This window comes from Schistocerca gregaria, chromosome 11 (genome assembly GCF_023897955.1).
Source record: "Schistocerca gregaria isolate iqSchGreg1 chromosome 11, iqSchGreg1.2, whole genome shotgun sequence".
In the NCBI taxonomy this organism is placed as follows: Eukaryota; Metazoa; Arthropoda; class Insecta; order Orthoptera; family Acrididae; genus Schistocerca; species Schistocerca gregaria.
This window is the reverse complement of record NC_064930.1, coordinates 88,602,492-88,623,785: the sequence shown is the minus strand read 5'-3', so window position 1 is coordinate 88,623,785 and position 21,294 is coordinate 88,602,492. Positions and strand designations below refer to the sequence as shown.

General features: G+C 42.4%; 1 protein-coding gene across 1 annotated transcript in view; it reads right to left on the bottom strand.

Annotated features, from left to right (window-relative positions):
- The window catches only part of LOC126295037 (uncharacterized), a 436,392-nt gene extending 415,751 nt beyond the window's left edge, over positions 1-20,641 (bottom strand). Inside the window, exon 1 of the mRNA XM_049987287.1 lies at positions 20,310-20,641. Coding sequence (XP_049843244.1) covers positions 20,310-20,641 — 332 coding nt within the window. The remainder of the gene's footprint in view (positions 1-20,309) is intronic.
- Positions 20,642-21,294: the final 653 nt, after the last annotated feature.

The window sequence follows — 21,294 nt, the reverse complement described above, 5'->3', positions numbered from 1 at the left end:
TTTCTGAACTGTACACCTTGCTGTATTTTCTAATTTAATCGGTTGTACATCATTAAGGGGTGATAATCCCATGTTTATATGTTAATTTAGAAAGTTATGAATTTGTTAGCTTCACACCCTCTTGCTGCACAAATACATAATCTATTAGGGCGCTACTGTCTTGAGCTATATGTGTAGGGAAATTGATAGCTGATTCTATATGTAATTAATAACACACGTTTCCCATCTGAACTGGTTAGAAAGTTTACATAGAAATCATCACAGATTAATAACTTCCTGTTGTTGTCTGACAGACAGCGTAATAGGTAGTCAAACTTTTTTATGAGTAGCTCCCAATCTCCTAATAGGGACCTGTACACTGTTGCTAGCATCAGCACTACATTATCTAGCTGTAGTTTATATGCACAAACTTGAAAGTGCCGATCAATGCTGAATTTGCTTACTTCTCAGGTTTTGTATTTATATCCTTGTTTTTCGTAAACGGCAACCACTCCTTTATCCATGCTATATCTGGAAGTGTAAGAGGCTAAATTATACTAATTTATACTGACACTATCCATCACCACAGTTACATGGTGTTCAGACAAAGTATATCAATCTCATTGTTATTTGTGAGGTCATCTACACGTACTAACAGATCATCTACCTTATTTTTTATTCCCCTGATATTCTGATGAAGTAAGTTGATACTACCCTTAGCTTATCCCTATTTACTGTACATGGAGCTTCTTTCATTCTATTTTTTTTTTAGTTTTGCCTGTTTGGACTATGACCTTAACATAAAAGACCTGTCTACCTTGTCCCATTAACGACAGGGGCCACCCTCGTGTGACTGAGGCTCCCCCTTAAAGTATCTGCTAATAGGGAAGCTAACTTATCTTTCCCCTTCCAATTTACCTGCAGGCCATGCGTAGTGTGTCCTCACGTACCAGCAGTGTCAACAGGAACATCGCATATGTGGGGTTTTGGGGGTATCTGGAACATCCCGTTCCTCCACTACTTCAGATAGAAAGCCAGAGTGATAACACGCCTTTCAGCAGTGTTTACCCAGGACCGAACATGGCGCCGAAAGACCTCCGCAAACACCACATTTGTGTGTCCAGTTCATGTTCCTATTTCATCCAAGTCTCTCGCAATAGTACAGCTTGGATTCATACCGCAGGCTGCCCCAACTGTATTTACCTGATCTCCCTGGCGTTTGTTTTCACAAAACTGGTGATCTGGTAAGCTGCACCTAATTCGTCCTGAAGCTCCTTGCCTTGAATGTTAAGTAGAAGCAATAATCTTCTCTTCCTATTCTGATTTGATCCCTACATGTCTTCTTCTCTTGAAGCTAATATTCTGCTTCAAAATACATTCAACTACATGTGGACGAGGCCCTTCCTCCACTACTTCTGATAGCAAGCCAAACTGATTTACTAACTGAATTTCGAAGTTTTTTCAACAGTTTCCCTTTTTGCTTCTACCTTTCCCCAGCACCCCGTCCCTGTTTCTTCCCTTAGCCTACATAATTCCAAGTCCACATTTTCTAATTCAGCCTTAAGGGCACAAATTTTTGCCTCATGTTCAGCAACTTTTCTGTCCTTTCTAGATAACATACGTTGCCATGGAGGAGCGTCTTTATCTACCCAGTTTCCTCGGCGCTACATTCACCCCAATAAAATCATAACCTACACAGTCTTCACACCCCCGCCTTCAGATTTCTATAGCAAACATCACATTTGCTAGACATGTTTTGACAGAAAAATTTACACAGAGGAAGAGGATAACTTGGCACAAGAGCACTGATGTTACGTAACCTGTATTAATACGCAGCGAAGCGCTAATGTAAACAAACTTTTAAAAATCTCAAAAACTTTATAAAACTACCGTTGTAATTCTTTCTAAGCCACAACGTATTCTTCAAACTCCGTATTTTCTTTAACACCGGTGATTTTAGGGAACTCGACTGTCTTTGTCAGAATGTGTCCGTTCCAGAAACACGATTTTCTTTTTAAATGCATCACCATCAAATGAGGAAGAAGTTAGCTTGCAGCGCATTACTGTGGGCAGTGTGCAGTCAAGTCCAGTTAAAATGTGAAATCTGCACTAGATTGCACATGTCTCCGTTTTCGTTCCTGCATTAGTTTTTCCGTCAGAAAATTAAACGCTAGCTCCAGGTATGTCTCTCGACATAACCTACATACAATGCAGTACGATATGAAGTCTCCGTAGGAATCGTTCAGTTTCACTGAAAACCGTTGCACCTGAAAACGGAAGATGCGTGTGACTTCAGCAATTATACTATGCGTCCTTACAATTTCACCATGTGCCAGAGGCCTGCAAATTTAGCACAAAGTGCTTTTTGATGTACAAAACAAGGAATCTCGTCTGTCTACATTCGTGTGTTTTTTTTGCTCTTTCATTGTCGATCAAATCTTTAAAATCTTTCTGCATATTCCAGAATCCGATCAAGAGCAGTTCTCCACATGAGTAATCTAGAGGCAGATATCCTCCGAGTTGTGAAGCAACTTAAATCACAACAAGTCTTCCAGTTCACAGTGTATACGAATTACGTTTCCTGATGCAACAGCTCCAACAACCATATACAACCGTCCCCTGGACGAAAGATCCGTACGAAAAGATTGGAAAACTGCACAGGTTACACAAATATTCAAGAAGGGTAGAAGGAGTAATCCATTAATTTACAGGCCCATATTATTAATGTCGATATCCAGTAGGATTTTGGAACATATATTGCGTGCGAGGACTATGAATTACCTCGAAGAAAATGGTCTATTAACACACAGTAAACTCGGATTAAGAAAACATAATTCTTGTGAAGCATGAAGTGTTGAGTGCTTTCGACAAGGATTTCGAAAAGGCCTTTGACACTTTATCATACGAGCGGCTTGTACTGAAATTCGGTGCTTATGGAATATCTTCTCAGTTAGCTAACTGGGTTCTTGATATCCTGTTAGAGATGTCACAGTTCCTAATAGCTGACAGAAAGTCATCGAGTGAAACAGAAGTGATTTCTGGCGTTCCCCAATGTAGTGTTATAGGCCCACTGCCGTTCCTTATCTGTATAAATGATTTTATAACAATCTGAGGAGCAATCTGAGATCAAAAAATGCAAAACGATTTAGAAAACATATCTGTATATTTTGGAAAGTGGCAATTGGCATTAGATAATGGAGTCCTCCATATGAGTGCTAAAAGGAATCTGTTAAACTTCGGTTACACTATAAATCACTAAATCTAAAGCCCGCAAATTCAACTAAAAACCTAGGAATTATAATTACGAGCCCCTTAAATTGGGAAGAACACATTATGTTGAGGGGGAGGCAACCCAAAGACTGCGATTCATTAGCAGAATATTCAGAAAATGCAACAGATCTACAAAAAGACTGCCTACGCTACGCTTGTATGGCCTCTTTTGGGGTACCGCTGCACAGTGTGGGATCCTCGCCGGATAGGGTTAATGGAGTACATTGAGAAAGTTCAAAGAAGAGCTGCACTTTCTGTATTACACGGAAATAGTGGAAACAGTGTTACTAACCTCATACAGAATTTGTGGTGGATATAAAAAAGGCGTTTTTCGTTGCGGCAGAATCACATCACGAAATTTCAGTCACCAACTTTCTCCTTCGAATGCGAAAATATTTTGCTAACACAGACTTAGGGAGAAAAGATCGTCGTAATAAAATAAGGGAAACGGGAACTATCTGGGAAAGGTTTAGGCATTCGTTTCTTCCTCGCACTGTTCGGTATTGGAATAATCGAGAATGGTTGTGAAGGTCATTCGATGAACCCTCCGCCAGGCACTTAAGTGTGATCTGCAGAGAATCCATGTACATGTACAGTCGTTCTCAAAAGTATCCGAACGACCTGAATTGCATTTCGCCTGATTCGCATGCAACTCACATAACGCAGCTGTCTAGCAGTTCCTCTAATCGCTCCTTGGTACAGTCGTTTGACTATTGAAAATGGCTCCACAAGTCACCACTAGAAAACTCGGCTCTGTACCGCAATAATTCAAGATGTAAAGTAATACCACGATACTACAAATATCAGGGAACACCTTAGCACAGATAAGGCTAGTAAGCTCACATTTATTACAATAAATGACATACCTGAAATGTTACCACTCTAATTATTACGTCAGGTAGGTAACGCACGTAGTAAGTCGTCGCATTCATGATTCCCTCTTCAAAGTAACATACCGTACTTGTTATTTACAGAAAATGATATTAAAAATTTAAGTTATTCACGAGCAGCTAGTTAAGAATATGTATGAAGTTCAAATGACGCGACGAACCGTCTCGTTCTGCATTTGGATTCAAACCCAGGTCACGCACACTAAGATTTCGTGACTGACGGAAACTAACAGTTATTCCTGACTAGGCATACAGAGAGTGATATACCTCGATTTTAGAAATTATCAGTTAGCCAATATCAACTTTAAATTACATAACGTAAACATTTCTAACGGACGCGAATTCCTACCCAGCATCTATTGTCCCTGTTAACGAAATACGAGAGATGTTAAATATTGCTTCTTCACAAGTAACTTACTTGAAATGCCGTGATGTACAGCTTTGTGTTGGACAGGGATTCGAACCCAGAACCTAATGGGATTGTTATCGAAGCACCATCAACTGTGACATACGGGATTTTCTCGGCAGTAGCAAGATGTTTTAAGTGAAATGACTAGACGAAACATTAATTTTTTCCTTCCCAGGACTCCAACCTGGAACCTTTCGCTTTTATTTATTAGGGAATACGAACGTTAAATATGGGTTTGTTACATCAGCAGCGACATGTGAGCATGTATGGATAAGAAATAATATGACGAAGAGTTCAGTGCTGACTGGGAATCGAAACCCACACATATCGTTGTGGACTACACCCAAAGAGACGTCAGCTACAGACTGTTTCTCCACCAGCAGCTCAGAATAACCTCCTTCAACTTAGAACTATCTGTTCATCTTCAGCTTGCGATGTCAGTATGTATACCTGAACTGTCGTTGCTGGTGTTGGTCTGCTGTCGATTCTCATTAGAACAACCCGGTCACTGAACTGTTCACAGTAACACACCCTCTTCCCTACCTTCCTATTCATAACGAATCCTACACCTGTTGTACCATTTTCTGCTGCTGTTGATATTACCCGATACTCATCTGATCAGATATCCTTGTCTTCCTTCCACTTCACTTCACTGACCCCTACTGTATCTAGATTGAGCCTTTGCATTTCCCTTTTCAGATATTCTAGTTTCCCTACCACGTTCAAGCTTCTGACATTCCACGCCCCGACTTGTAGAACATTATCCTTTCGTTGATTAATCAATATTTTTCTCATGGTGACCTCCCCCTTGGCAGTCCTCTCCCGGACAATCGAATGGGAGAATATTGCGGAATCTTTTGCCAATGGAGTGATCATCATGACACTTCTTCAACTACAGGCCACATGTCCTGTGGATACACGTAACGTGTCTTTAATGCAGTGGTTTCCATTGCCTTCTGCATCCTCATGTCGTTGATCATTGCTGATTCCTCCACCTTTAGGGGCAATTTTCCACGCCTAGGACAAGAGATTGCCCAGAATCTTTATCCGCTCTTCTGCCCTCTTTGACAAGGCCGTTGGCAGAATGAGGCTGCCTTCTTATTCCGGAAGTCTGTAGCCGCCAATGTTGATTATTTATCAAAATTTAGCCAGTGGCGGGGATCGAACGCGGGACCGAAGATATTTTGATTATGAATCAAGGACGCTACCCCCCCTTTTTTTTTAATCTCATTTTGTTGACATTTGTTCGTTGGATCTGCTCGGGGCGGACGTCGTAAGACATCCGTTCAAGTTCGTTGTCGATCGATTAACTCAGTTTTTTTATTACAGAGAGCTGCTAACCCTCTGACCGAACACGCTGAGCTACCGTGCCGGCTTCTTAGACCACAGGTACCACATAGTAGTGTTTTTTCAACACTAAAAGAAACGTTACGAAAATTGTCCACTGTATTAAAAGAAATGAAATTTAACTACCCACTATAACCTTACGACGAAAGTCTGTTTTGATAAAACTGAGTATCTGTACACAAGCGTGCCTCTATCGGCACGAATTAGTAAAATAGTAGTCACTTAGATTTCGATTGGGTATGTGTTTATTTGGTATGCTGTGTCATACTCGAAAGGTATGCAAATGTGGCACTTCATGAATAAAGTTATGTGTTCGTAGAAACCCAACATTTGTTTGTCAGCAGCGGAACGAGGCGTTACCTGTTGTGCAGCATTGTAAGTTTTTCACCATTGCACTATGAGCCGAAAGTATTTTCTTGCGATTTACTTATCGATGTTTGATCTGACTGATTGTAGATCTTTCACAGAAGGGATAAAAGTGTTACATTCAGCGAGACTGGAACCGCGAATCATAACAGACGCTTTCTCAGATGTCAGCACGTCACCACAGAGCTAGCCAAGACGTGTGTGTTGCAAATTTGTCTTGCGAGACCAGCAGAGTCCATAACAAATAAACCGCTATTTAAAGTACGAGTTTAATTGAGATCTACACACGAAACGACTTTCCTGGGCTGAAAACCGTAAATTTACAATCTTTTGTTGTACCTGAAGCGACAATAACTCAGATTATTCAATGGAAATGACAGGAAAAGTCAAGTGAACTTTGAGGCTTAATTCCGTGTACGCCAGGAAGTAACTCGCCGATCACAGAGTTGACAAATATACCTTGCCTTGTTGCCAAGCCTCAGTTACAGGACTAGCATCAAGAAGACGGACCGATGTGATCCTACAGCGGGCTGGGAAGTGACCACAGATGGCCTTTCAAAGACGCGGCTGCAACAGCCTGGAATACGTAATGCGTCTGATTCACATTTCTGTAAACAGGTTTAGGGACTGGAACGTAGTTACTAATAATATTTAGAAATGACTGCAAACTAAGCATCATAAATCAGTAACTCTCATAGTTTTATATTTCTTTCGTAACTGTACTCGAACGTAACTCATTCACGGACGTCTTCGTGCCTCGCTGATAGTCGAGCACACCAAACAAATAAAAATAAAAAAGAATGTGTGTGTGTGTGTGTGTGTGTGTGTGTGTGTGTGTGTGTGTGAGAGAGAGAGAGAGAGAGAGAGAGAGAGAGAGAGAGAGAAATAAAGATAAAGGAGAATGAGAGAGAGGGTAAGAAATTGTTGTATAGAAATTGAATACCGGTATGTAAAAAAATCTTTCATTAAAATAACATGTTCCACATCATTATGGAGTGTCGTATTCATGATCTATGGAACAAGTATTAATCCAATCTAATCTAATCAATCATATTGCATACTAGCCATGAAGAGTCATGAATTACCGACATGTAAACCATAGTAGCACATGTCGTTGTTCATTTCGCTGCACGTCATCTGCAATACCGAGATACCAGAGCAACAGGAAATAGCAGACACGGACATCAGCAACATCATTTGGTATTAACGCATACATCTTTCTGAGAACGTTTCGAATGGAAATGTACAATTCTAAAATTATACGTTTCCCCGTGTAACAATGACCTCCCATATCCTATTCCCACGCGCCAACTACTTTTATTTTTTATTTTTTCTGTTTTAGGAAGGTCACAGGGCGTGGTACACGCCCCACTAGCAGTGGAGTCTCTTCACGGCACTGCCGGTGCGTAGAGGCCCAAACCCCTGCCACCCCTTATTTCATGTTCCCTGTTGGGTCATAGCACTAAGTGTGCAGAAATCTTGACACAAAATTCCCATTCTCCGATGTAAGAAAGACAAGGAAACCTCTTCTCTGAGTAGAAACTGATCACTGCCAAAAACTTAGCAATTTTTCTTGAATCACACAAATACTTTGGAAGTCGAACACGAGGAATTCTGAACAAAATGTTTTGATAAAACTCTTCCTGTAACACAGAAGTAAATAATAATAATAACACAAGTGACTTTTAATTTTCTTGTGTTCGTTCTCGTTCACGGTATTTTAGTGGTTGCACACATTTACCTGACACCCATTCTTTCAAAAATGATCTTCAGCATGTTGCCGTAGTGCTTCTTGTGGTTGCGATACGTGCTTATTTCTGCGTATTCACACTTCTTGTAAACGCGGAATTCTATCTCGTTGTCTGACCCAAGTTTGTCAAAAAAAAAAATGGCTCTGAGCGCTATTGGACTTAACTACTGTGGTCATCAGTCCCCTAGAACTTAGAACTACTTAAACCTAACTAACCTAAGGACATGACACACATCCATGCCCGAGGCAGGATTCGAACCTGCTACCGTAGCAGTCCCGCGGTTCCAGACTGCAGCGCTAGAACCGCACGACCAAAGTCTGCGACACGAAGTGTCCGAGGTTCGGATCCCAAAGAGGAACACAATTCAGACGATGACCGCGAACAGTCGCTCCGCACAGTTAATATTTTTATTAGGAAAGAGAAAAAGGAGAATGGAATCAATTATGCGATAATGCAGTCATAAAAAAAGATAGGATATTGTAAAAATATTTCCTGGGTCAGAAAGTTTATCCAGAAAGGTCATAAGTGAAATGGACAGTACTTAGCCTGGAAACGATTGACGAAATATTAAGTACACACACTTCTGTACTCAGTCTAAGAAAGAATGTGTATAGTATTCAAGAGAAAGGGATGCTAAAAACAACACAGAAGAAGAAATAATGGCATTACTGGGATTGCCTTACATCTCTGGGATTACGCAAGCAAGCCACACTAACGTTGTCGAACTGTGGAAAGCAGATGGCAGAAATATGGAGATTACGGGAGCTGTGATGATCCATAGAAGTACTCCCCTCTTCTCTGCACGTGTAAATACCATTTCAGCCTACTTTCTTGGATCTTCTTCCCTATGGGCTCCACTTTCACTTTTCCCCTGGTGTACACTTTCCTTAGTCTATCCTTTCGTGTCACCCCACTCATCCACCTTATCATTCTCATTTCATCCACTTCCATCTTTTTCTCTTGGACTTTTGTAATTGGGCCAGTTTTTGCACTATACAGCATCGCAGGCCTCACCACAGACTTGTAAAACTTTCCTTTCATTCTGCAGCTAACCTTCTTATCACATAGTACTCAGCTCAGTTTCCTCCAGTTCATCCATAACTATTCATCCTCTGCTGTATTTATACCTCCAGTCCTCCATTACTTTTCATTTAAGAGCCTAGGTATTTCAATTACTTGATCATCAGTTGTTGTCATTGCAGGTTAATATATAGATTTTTCGCATCCTTTGTTGGTTTTTCCTCTTCCCGGCATAAATCCAAACTGTTCTTTACATACGTCAGTTTCTAGATGCACCTTGTTCTCAAATATCCTTTCCAAGATCTTCATTGTGTGGGACATCACTTTTATCCCTCTATAATTGCCCTTATATAGAAGCATACGGCTTCTCCACACATATGGCGTTCTTTCTCCTTTGCAGATCTTCTGCATTAGATCCCAGAGAATATCAGTACCCTGTTCTTCCAGACTTCTCAATGCTACTATTGAGATTTGGTCAGCTCCTAGGGCCTCCCATTTTTCATTTTCTTCATCGCATGTTGGACTTCTTTCCTACTTATCCTTTGGGTCATTCTTTCATTTATATGTCCTTACTCATACTTCTCTCAAACATTTTTCTCATTCAATAGCCTTTGAAAGTACTCCCACGTACTATTCAAGATTTTCTCAAGGTCGTATAATACTACACCTGATTTATCCTTTATCGGCCTCACTGATGTTACGTCCTCGGTTGCCTTATCTCTTCCTTTAGCTATCCGTAGGAGTTACCTGTCGCCCTGTGTTCTTTCCAGCTCTTCGTACGCCTCTTCCAAGACAGGAACATGCATACCAAAATGCCGTGGCTGACATCTTATCATTCCGACAACGAGGTGCCGGAGGAAAGAAAACGTCAAAACTGAAGCTGTGAGTACAAGTCGTGAGTCATGTCTCCATAGAATAATTTTATTTGGAACTCTTCCAGATGGCGTTTGGATACAAAAAAGGGAACAAATGTCGCCATCATTAATGGGTCATGGGATCTTTATATCTAAAACATGCAGAGAATAGCATAGTTATAAAACACTGTAAAACATTATTAAATGTGTACTGTTTGTTTTATAAATACTGCTTTCCGTGAGTACTTTCATAATACCTTATTTATTATACAGTACGGCTTGGTTTTAAGATTGTTGTTGGTGTTTGGGGCATATTTTCTGTGTGCGTCTGTTGCCGTGTTTCGCAGCATAGTTTATGTCACCTGCAACTGTATGAGCGGCCATTACTAAACAAATACAAGAACATTAACTTACGTATGTCAGCGTTATACAGTTGGGATTGCCGTAGTGTTGTGGATACAGTTTTGATGTGCACTCGGTTGTTACATAGTTTCTCGTGTCTTACGGTCGCGGCAAGGCTTGCAGCTAATTTTACACACAGAAAAACGTAAGTTTCGCACTTCGTTCATAATCCAAAGCATTACGCCATCTTGCCATTAGCATGTGTCGCGAGAAATGTATCGCATGTTACAAGGACGCTATGACAATTGTAGCGGAAGTTCTGACCTCTTCTTCAGTTACGTCTTTTTGCGTGTGTGTGCATTCTGTTATGTGCAGATCACTTTCGATATTAGTAGAGGTACAGTTTTTATTCGTTGGGTGTCTTGCGAAAGTGGAATGTGTGCTGTCTCTTTTTAGGACTCTGTGTACTTCGTTCGGATAGTTTTGATTGTTTCTCCTATGGGTTAGGCCTGATAGCAGTTAATTGTGAGCTGGTTTATTCCAGCATGCTGAATTTTTCTGAGATTCTTTTGTCTGGTCTCAGCCTTTCATGAACTATGTGGTTTGTTTAGAATTTTATTGGGATCCCTTGCTTTTTCAAGATGTTTCCAGTTCTATGTGATATTTTATTACTGTATGTCAGGGTGTACCATATGTTTCCGTTTCCTGAAGTGATGTGGTCCGCTGTGTTGTCTGTGTGTTTGGCCTGTGGGTTTTCAGATTATTTGCTTGTGCTTTTGAATGGGTCGCCACTATTTTTATGTTTCATATTTACCTTGCTGTTGAGGTCGTTTATGATATCTGTTTTGTAGTCATTTTCAACAGCACTTTGTTTGATTATAAATGGTTCAAATGGCTCTGAGCACTATGGGACTTAACTGCTGTGGTCATCAGTCGCCTAGAACTTAGAACTACATAAACCTAACTAACCTAAGTACATCACACACATCCATGCCCGATCCTGGATTCGAACCTGCTACCGTAGCGGTCGCGTGGTTCCAGACTGTAGCGGCTAGAATCGCTTGGCCACTCCGGCCGGCTGTGTGTGATTATATTTAGTGCCTGTGTGTACACTTCAGTTTAAGACGTGTTCTGTTTATGCTGTGGAGCATGGGTGCAAAGCTGGCATATTTACTGAATGTATGGTGGTTGGATGAGATATGGGTAGCAGTGGTTGGTGATGTAGGTCTTCTGAAGATGGAGAAATAATGTAGGTGCTTGTTTCTTGTAACTGTAAGATTCAAGAAATTTAGATTATTGTTTTTTTCTCTTTCCTTTGTGAGGTGGGACTGAGGTAGTACTGTGTTGACGTTACTGTGTAGTTCTTCAACTGTTTTGTGTTTCATCTATAAGCCAATTATGTCATCCTCGTATCGGTACCATCTTGTTTTATAAAGTTGTTGAATATTGTGTTCTCTATACGATCCAAGAATATGCCTACTAATTTCCCACTGAGGGGATATCCAATGGTTAGCCCCTCTGTTTGAAAACAGAAGTTGTTGCTGAAAGTGAAGTAGTTTTGTTCAGTGATTAGACTAAGAATGGATGAGATTTCATTTATTTTTATTTCTGCGAATTTATTGTACTTTAGCTGTTGTTCTATAGTCTTTATAATTTCTTCTGTGTGTATGTGTGTGTACATGGATGTAATGACAGAAGATACAAGTTTTGCTGTTGGGGGAATGTTCTTAATTTTCTCTATTACGTCTTCTGGCGTTTTGAAGCTTCTGTTGTTTGGATATGGGTATGTTTTCTCTAGGAATGCGTACATGTGTCTCTCTGTAGTCCACCGCTGGCCTGATTAGAATGAGAAGTTTGTGGACATTTGCAAGCCTGTTAAGAGTGGAGCTTTAGGATTCCTTTGTATCTTTTTGTCTGCTTCTGTGTGAGGGTACGTGTAATGCTTTTTATGAATGTCTCTTTGTTCCTTTGATATCTTTGTGTTGGATCATCACTTAGCTTGGTAGTATTACTCTATCCCAGAACTTTTTCTGTTTATACCAACAACAACAGAAGAAAATTATTACATACAAAAGGCAATAGTGGAAGAGAAAAACGTAATAAACGAAGAAAGAACACTTTTCAACGACACAATCTTCACAGCTCTGAGAGAACTGACGCACGAAACACAACAGAAAGCACACACTTGGAAAAGAACCACTCACCCATCACACACAGACACATAAAAGAGGAACGGAAGTCGTCAGAACTCGCGCTTAAATTTTCATGACCTTCTTGCAACGTGTGATACGTTTCTCACGAGACACGCCAAAGGCAAGTTGGCGTAACGTTATGCATTATGGAAGAAGTGCGTCGGTTATAATTTTCAGTGTATAGAACTAGCTGCAAGCCATCCAGCGAACATGAGTACACGAGAAACTATGTAACAACCTAGTACACACCAAAACTGTATCCACAACACTGCCGCAATCCCGACTGCATAACGCTGACATACGTAAGTTCACGTTTTCGTATTTGTTTACTAATAGCCGCTCACGTAGTTGCAAATGACATGATTTATGTTGAGAAAAACGGCAACAGAAAAACACAGAAAATATGCCCCAAACACCAACAACAATCTTAAAACCACGCTGTAATGTATAATAAATAAGGTATTATTAAAGTACTCACAGAAAACAATATTTAAGAAACAAACACTAGACATGTAATAACGTTTTATACCGTTTTATAACTGTGCTATTTTCTGCAAGGTGTACATCGATGGCGATATTTGCCTCTGAAACTAACATGGGTAATGAATAAATAAATAAATGAACATCAAAAATATTTTGCATCAAGGCGGACCGACAATGCCCACATTGTTGTTCATATCTCGATACTACAGTTGGTGTGAGAAGCGTCCGCAAAAGGAGAAGGACTGGGTTTGAAGGCAGCCTGACACACAGTTTCCATCTGTCAGTAAGACTGAGATTCAGATTAGTGAGAAATAACGTTATTTCTGTTATCATAACAATTTTCGTAGTTATTTGTCGTTGCCATTGTTAGTTCGAAGACTGGTTTGATGTCGCTCTCCATGCTACACTATCCTGTGCGAGCCCCTCCACTTCCAAAACACTACTGCAGCGTGCATTCATCTGAACCTGTTTACTGCACTCATGACTAGGTGTCCCTCTACAAGTTTTTCTCCCTACACTACTTGTCCATTACCAAACGGACGATTCGCTGACGTCCCAGGAGGTGTTCTGTCAACTGATCCCTTCTTTCAGTCAAGTTGTGGCATATTTTTTACGGTCTCTAATTCGATTCAGTATCTTCTTTAATTAAACCATCTAAACACAAATTCTTCAGCAGTTTGCTCTAGCACTACATCTCAGTATCTCATATTCTCTTCTTGTGTCAGCTGCTTACCATCCATGTTTCACTTCTAAACAAGACTACACTCGTGACGAGAACCTTAACAAAGTCAGCCTAAACTTCAAATTTACGTTAAAAAGCAAAACAATTACTCTTTTCCAGAGATGTTTTCCAAGCCCTAGCCAGTCTGTATTTTATGTCCTGTCTACTTCGGCTGCAAACAATTATGTTGCTGCCTGAATAGGACAACCCATCTACTGCTTTAGAGTCTTCCTTCCTAATCTAATTACCCGTTTGAATGTGACAGGTCAACCTTTCAGCAATCTTATTACCTCGCTTAGTAAGAGATGGGTATGTTGAGATGTATTCCACTACTTAATACACACATCAAAAAATAGATTGTTTCACGTCGGTTCCGAGGATTCCGGAACCTCTACAGAAAATTGGAATAGAAGTCAACATAAACATGATTTCGGCCCTTTCTATTGGTCAAGAAAACCACACGTTGCGCGTTGTTCCACAGAGAAACCTTCAGAGGTGATGGTCCTCTAATGCCCAGTAGCACGTCCTCTGGTACTGATACATGCCTGTATTCGTCGTGGCGGGCTTCCCACAAGTTCTTCAAGGCACTGTTGGTCCAGATTGTCTCACTCCTCAACGGCAAATCGGCGCAGATCCCGCAGATTGGTTGGTGGGTCACGTACCGCGCTGCACGGTGTCGTGGTTCCAAAGACGGACTTCGCCACGGACGTCGGGAGTGAAGTTGCGCACTATGCAGCCGATTGCGCACAGTTTCAGTTGTAACAGGACGTCCTGTGGCTGCACGAAAAGCGTTATTCAGCATAGTGGCGTTGCGGTCAGGGTTTCTCCGAGCCATAATCCGTAGGTAGCGGTTTTCCACCGAAGTGGTAGTAGCACTTGGGCGGCCTGAGCGAGGCATGTGATTTGCACTTCCCGTCTCTCTGTATCTCCTCCATGTGCGAACAACATCGCTTTGGTTCACTCCAACACGCCTGGACGTTTCGGCTGTCAGAGCCCTTCCTGGCACAGAGTAACAATGCGGCCGCGATGGAACCGCGGCGTTGACCGTCTAGGCACGGCTGAGCTACAGACAACACCAGCCGTGTACCTCCTTCCTGGTGGAATGACAGGAACTGTCGGACCCACTCCGTCTAATAGGCGCTGCTCATGCGCCGTTGTTTACGTCTTTGGCCGGGTTTACTGACATCTCTGAACAGTCGAAGGGACTGTAACTGTGATACAATATCGGCAATCAACGTCTATCTTCAGGAGTACTGGGAACTGGGGTAATGGAAAACTTTTTTTGATATGTGTATGACGGAGATATAATAACATTTGACAGAAAATGAAACTAAGTACATGAATTATCGTTCGATGCTCGACAGAGCATGAAAATATCACAATGGGAATATTTTCCCAATGTTGTGCAGACGTTACGAATTTAATCACAACCCATAACATCTCAGCGCAAGAACATGAATCCTAGTCCGTGATTATGTAAATAGTCGTTGCAGAACATCACGAAAGTTTTCCTTTATGATATTAAAATGGCATTATGTGCAAATGAGGAACTAAGATTGGAAGTTGGTATATGTTCAGTGAACAGTACACATATGCCTCTAACAGCAGTGGTGATCGTAAAACGGTATGTCTTTTGTAGAAAGAAAGTAATCCACCGATTATGGTACACCATTTATGAGTAAAATTAAAAACGAACAATGTGTGCTTGAGGTCACCAACTACAAAGCTATTTCCCACCTGATGCTTATCATAGACAAATTAAGTGTTGGCTAAAAGTGTACAAAAGGCGGAGCTTCTGGAAAGTATGACCAAATGCTATGCCTCCACTTTATTGAGCACACAGGTCGCTTTGGAGGGCTGGATGCCGTGGTGCAGGGGACAAAACAAGGCGGTCACGTGACGCTCCACCGATGACGTCAGTAGTGATGATGAGGTGACAATCGCGGTGTGTACGTGCCAGTAGCTGGCGTGAGGTCAGGGCGGTCACCTGCGTCGACGTGGAGAAGTCGAGAAGTGGCAGAAACTAGTAAAGTTACACGATCTGTTGGTCTATCAACGTGGACTGTCCAAGTGTCTGCAACGAATGGTGAACCACTCGTAGTGATGTGAGGCATTGGCGTAAAAAGCTCCTAGCCGATAGGGCTGTTGACGAGTGTCACTCCAAGTGGCTGGCGATCGGTTTCAAACCGGACGCAAATTGCCAATGCCTGGCAAAGCAGCTCCATCTGAACCAGCTGCCTAGCAATCGTTCGGAAGGCGGCCGTCGCTCACACAGACACACACAGCTGCACGTCTTGAGTGGGCCGAACCACACAGAGACGGAGACAGTGGCTGCGTGGAGGCGCGTCAGACAAGTCGCGCGATTTCGCCTGTGGTGCAATTATGGAGGTGGCGATGGGACCGACGGCCTATAGAGGATGCAGTTCAAGCGACTGGTGGTTCCATGGTGTCTTGGGGGTGTTTCTATCACCGCGACTTGGATTCAGTCACTACGGTCAGCGTGAACCTGAACCAGCACGTTTATTTCAACATTCTTGGTGACGAAGTGTTGCCCTATTCTCTGGACACTTGCGTTGTAGAAGATGACACACACAGTCGTGTTCCCACGGCTACGTGCATACACTCCCGGTTTCACGAACACTCAGGCGCCCTACAGCACCTAGAGGCGACCACTAGACAACCCGGTCTCAGAGCCGCATGCGTTGTACGGTACTGTCTGGAACAGCAGCTGGGACGTGGCAGCCGACATCGCCACACACTGCTAACTCTGCGAGATCTGATGCATCAGTGGGAGGCCTCGGGCAGATGCTGGGTATCTGAAGAAACTTTCGGAACTGTTTTCCCCGCCGAGGTGACGAACTCTTCGAGGCTAGAGGCGGTAATACCGTGATGAAATTTCATGATCCTTGAAGCAAAAGTTGGCTTGAACGTGACTGTCTTACTATAAGTTAATGATGTATGGAAAGAATGGGAATCATGCCCCAGCTAATTGTACTTCACAATTTTATTCGACTCCTTACCTAGGTTTAAACAGATATAAAGACGCGTAACGTGTATCCACAGGACATGTGGCCTGTAGTTGAAGAAGTGTTATGATGATCTCTCCATTTGCAAAACATTCCGGAATAGTCCCCCATTCGGATCTCCGGGAGGGGACTGCCAAGTGGGAGGTTACCATGAGAAAAAGATTGAATAATCAACGAAAGGATAATGCTCTACGAGTCGGGGCGTGGAATTTCAGAAGCTTGAACGTGGTAGGGAAACTAGAAAATCTGAAAAAGGAAATGCAAAGGCTCAAATCAGATATAGTAGGGGTCAGTGAGGTGAAGTGGAAGGAAGACAAGGATTTCTGGTCAGATGAGTATCGGGTAATATCAACAGCAGCAGAAAATGGTATAACAGGTGTAGGATTCATTATGAATAGGAAGGTAGGGCAGAGGGTGTGTTACTGTGAACAGTTCAGTGACCGGTTTCTTCTAATCAGAATCTACAGCAGACCAACACCGACAACGATAGTTCAAGTATACATGCCGACGTCGCAAGCTGAAAATGATCAGATAGAGAAAGTGTATGAGATTGAAAGGGTAATGCAGTATGTAAAGCGGGACGAAAATCTGATAGTCATGGGCGACTGGAATGCAGTTGTAGAGGAAGGAGTAGAAGAAAAGGTTACATTAGAATATGGGCTTGGGACAACGAATGAAAGAGGAGAAAGACTAATTGAGTTCTGTAACAAGTTTCATCTAGTAATAGCGAATACCCTGTTCAAGAATCACAAGAGGAGGAGGTATACTTGGAAAAGGCCGGGAGATACGGGAAGATTTCAATTAGATTACATCATGGTCAGACAGACATTGCGAAATCAGATACTGGATTGTAAGGCGTACCCAGGAGCAGATATAGACTCAGATCACAATATAGTACTGATGAAGAGTAGGCTGAAATTCAAGGCATTAGTCAGGAAGAATCAATACGCTAAGAAGTGGGATACGGAAGTTCTAAGGAATGACGAGATACGTCTGATGTTCTCTAACGCTATAGATACAGCAATAAGGAATAGCGCAGGAGACAACACAGTTGAAGAGGAACGGACGTCTCTAAACCGGGCCATGACAGAAGTTGGGAAGGAAAACATAGGTACAAAGAAGGTAGCTGCGAAGAAACAATGGGTAACAGAAGAAATACTTCAGTTGATTGATGAAAGGAGGAAGTACAAACATGTTCCGTGAAAATCAGGAATACAGAAATACAAGTAGCTGAGGAATGAAATAAATAGGAAGTGCCGGAAAGCTAAGACGAAATGGCTGCAGGAAAAATGTGAAGACATCGAAAAAGATGTGATTGTCGGAAGGACAGACTCAGCATACAGGAAAGTCAAAACAACCTTCAGTGACATTAAATTCAACGGTGGTAACATTAAGAGTGCAACGGGAATTCCACTGTTAAAAGCAGAGGAGATAGCAGATAGGTGGAAAGAATACATTGAAAGCCGCTAAAAGGGTCAAGATTTGTCTGATGTGATAGAAGAAGAAACAGGGGTCGATTTAGAAGAGATAGGGGATCCAGTATTAGAATCGGAATTTAAAAGAGCTTTGGAGGACTTACGGTCAAGTAAGGCAGAAGGGAGAGATAACATTCCTTCAGAATTTCTAAAATCATTAGGGGAAGTGTCAACAAAACGACTGTTCAGATTGGTGTGTAGAATATATGAGTCTGGCGACATACCATCTGCCTTTCGGAAAAGCATCATCCACACAATTCCGAAGACGGCAAGAGCATCGAAGCTGCTTACAAGAATAATATACAGAAGAATGGAAGAGAAAATGGAGAATGCGCTAGGTGACGATCAGGCACGAAGAGGCAATTCTGACGTTACGGCTAACAATGGAAGCTAGGCTAAAGAAAAATCAAGACACGTTCATAGGATTTGTCGACCTGGAAAAAGCGTTCGACAATATAAAATGGTGCAAGCTGTTCAAGATTCTGAAAAAAGTAGGGGTAAGCTATAGGGAGTGACGGATCATATACAAAATGTACAACAACCAGGAGGGAATAATAAGAGTGGACAATCAAGAACGAAGTGCTCGTATTAAGAAGGGAGTAAGACAAGGCTGTAGCCTTTCGCCCCTACTCTTCAATCTGAACATCGAGGAAGCAATGATGGGAATAAAAGAAAGGTTCAGCAGTGGAATTAAAATACAAGGTGATAGGATATCAATGATACGATTCGCTGATGACATTGCTATCCTGAGGGAAAGTGAAGAAGAATTAAACGATCTGCTGAACGGAATGAACAGTCTAATGAGTACACAGTATGGTTTGAGAGTAAATCGGAGAAAGACGAAGGTAATGAGAAGTAGTAGAAATGAGAACAGCGAGAAACTTAACATCAGGATTGATGGTCACGAAGTCAATGAAGTTAAGGAATTCTGCTACCTAGGCAGTAAAATAAACAATGACGGACAGAGCAACGAGGACATCAAAAGCAGACTCGCTATGGCAAAAGAGGCATTTCTGGCCAAGAGAAGTCTTCTAATATCAAATACCGGCCTTAATTTGAGGAAGAAATTTCTGTGGATGTACGTCTGGAGTACAGCATTATATGGTAGTGAAACAAGGACTGTGGGAAAACCGGAACAGAAGAGAATCGAAGCATTTGAGATGTGGTGCTATAGACGAATGTTGAAAATTAGGTGGACTGATAAGGTAAGGAATGAGGAGGTTCTACACAGAATCGGAAAGGACAGGAATATGTGGAAAACGCTGATAAGGAGAAGGGACAGGATGGTAGGACATCTGCTAAGACATGAGGGAATGACTTCCATGGTACTAGAGGGAGCTGTAGAGGGCCAAAACTGTAGAGGAAGACAGAGATTGTAATACACCAAGCAAATAATTGAGGATGTAGGTTGCAAGTGCTACTCTGAGATGAAGAGGTTAGCACAGGAAAGGAATTCGTGGCGGGCCGCATCAAACCAGTCAGTAGCAAGGTAAAAATATGAGTAAACATCTGACGTGCCACTGGTTGGCTGTACGATTCCTATGGCTTCCATAATTTCACTGTTGCTGACGTCTGCCATGTTAGAGATTTTAATTACATATATACAGCAGATGTTGTATAGTATTACTGTAATCTGGTGGTGCAGGGTGTTGATTCTATTATTGCTTCTTTCGAAAAGTAATTAATTTAGCCACTTGCAGTGTTTATTGTTCAATTTTTAACTAATTTACAACTAACAACGATATCGATCTACAGCTGTTGTCATCTCAAACGACGCTGTACTTTTATTGATTTTTGATAATACGGTTGGAAAATAGGTTTATAATTACAGTTTTAGTAAGGCAAGCAGTCTCGATCAAAAGCTTTTATTGTTAGTTACCGCTTTCAGTGTTTGACTGTCATCATCAGATGATTTAGTGTCTGCTGTAGCGATATGCAGGGACAGAGAGCGGAGAGAGACGTATGCCACGAGGCACATTCCATTGACTGCTAGGTGGGAAGCGTCAACAGAAGAGGCGGCGGCAGAAGGTATTAGCGCGCTTCATCTTTGGGTCTCACAAATTGCCCTTATTGGCAGATAGTTAGTATCGCAGAAGAGGAAAAGCAGGTGACAGCATTGAGAATAAATTTAAGGAAAGAATTATCTGTACGGTTAGTAGTAATGGCTTCGAGTGGCCTACATACCTCGGTACACAGTGGTTGTCGATACAGTCGGCAGCGACCCGGCAGTCAAGCTCCTCGACGAGTTCCCAGATTTCGCCCCAAGGGAGGCGGCGGAGCTGCGCCAGGGCGCCGGCGCACCTGGCGCACCCCTCTCCCTCCTGCGCTCCACCTGCAGGTGGCGGCGGCAGTCTGGTGTCCCTGAGGCGGAGTGCCAGGCGCTGCGCAGCTGAGACCGCGGGGGGCGGCTGCTCCAGGCTGCCACACTTTACCAACCTCGGTGACCAATCTGCAAAACCCCCTTCACTCACCTCGAGGTCTGCACTCTGACTCACGAGCTTCCATGGACACCTCATATGCACATCAGTACTAGCAGCTACTGAAAGTGAAACTGTAAGAGAGAAACAGCCAACGATAATCGACACGGCATGAGGTGTGCAAGCAAACGGTCAGCAAGTCAGCTGACTGTCAGCATGGCGGCAGTTACTGCGGCTCCCCTTCACGAGGAAGCGGGAAGAGCTGCGCCGACACTACAACACTGGACACTGTGCCGTCATTCTGTATGAGCCGAAGTTCTGACTGCAGCATCGGTGTGGACGATCCGTGCATCGAGGCCCTGAGCTGAGCGGAGAATGCCACGTTGCATTCTCGCCCAACTCATGGGGAGCCACTTGGTATACAATACGTAATTGGTTACACTGATCGCAGCTGTTACATTTCTGAATCCTTGACACAGCTCGCTTGCGGTATTTTCGACATCCTTTCAACAAAATAATTTAACGTCGCATGTCAGCCATGCTGTTCTGCCCCAGATTGACAGAGCTAGCACCGCTACCACAGGAACGTGCGACGTACCTGGCTAGGCGCAGACAGTAATATTTAAGTGAAAATCACACTTGTCGTTAACTAGTTTGATTGGCGAGATTGGGAATAAGACATTTGGACCCGCAATCATAGATCTTTGCAGAGCGCCAGAGCAGATACAGTCTTACGTTGGTGTCAGAGCTGG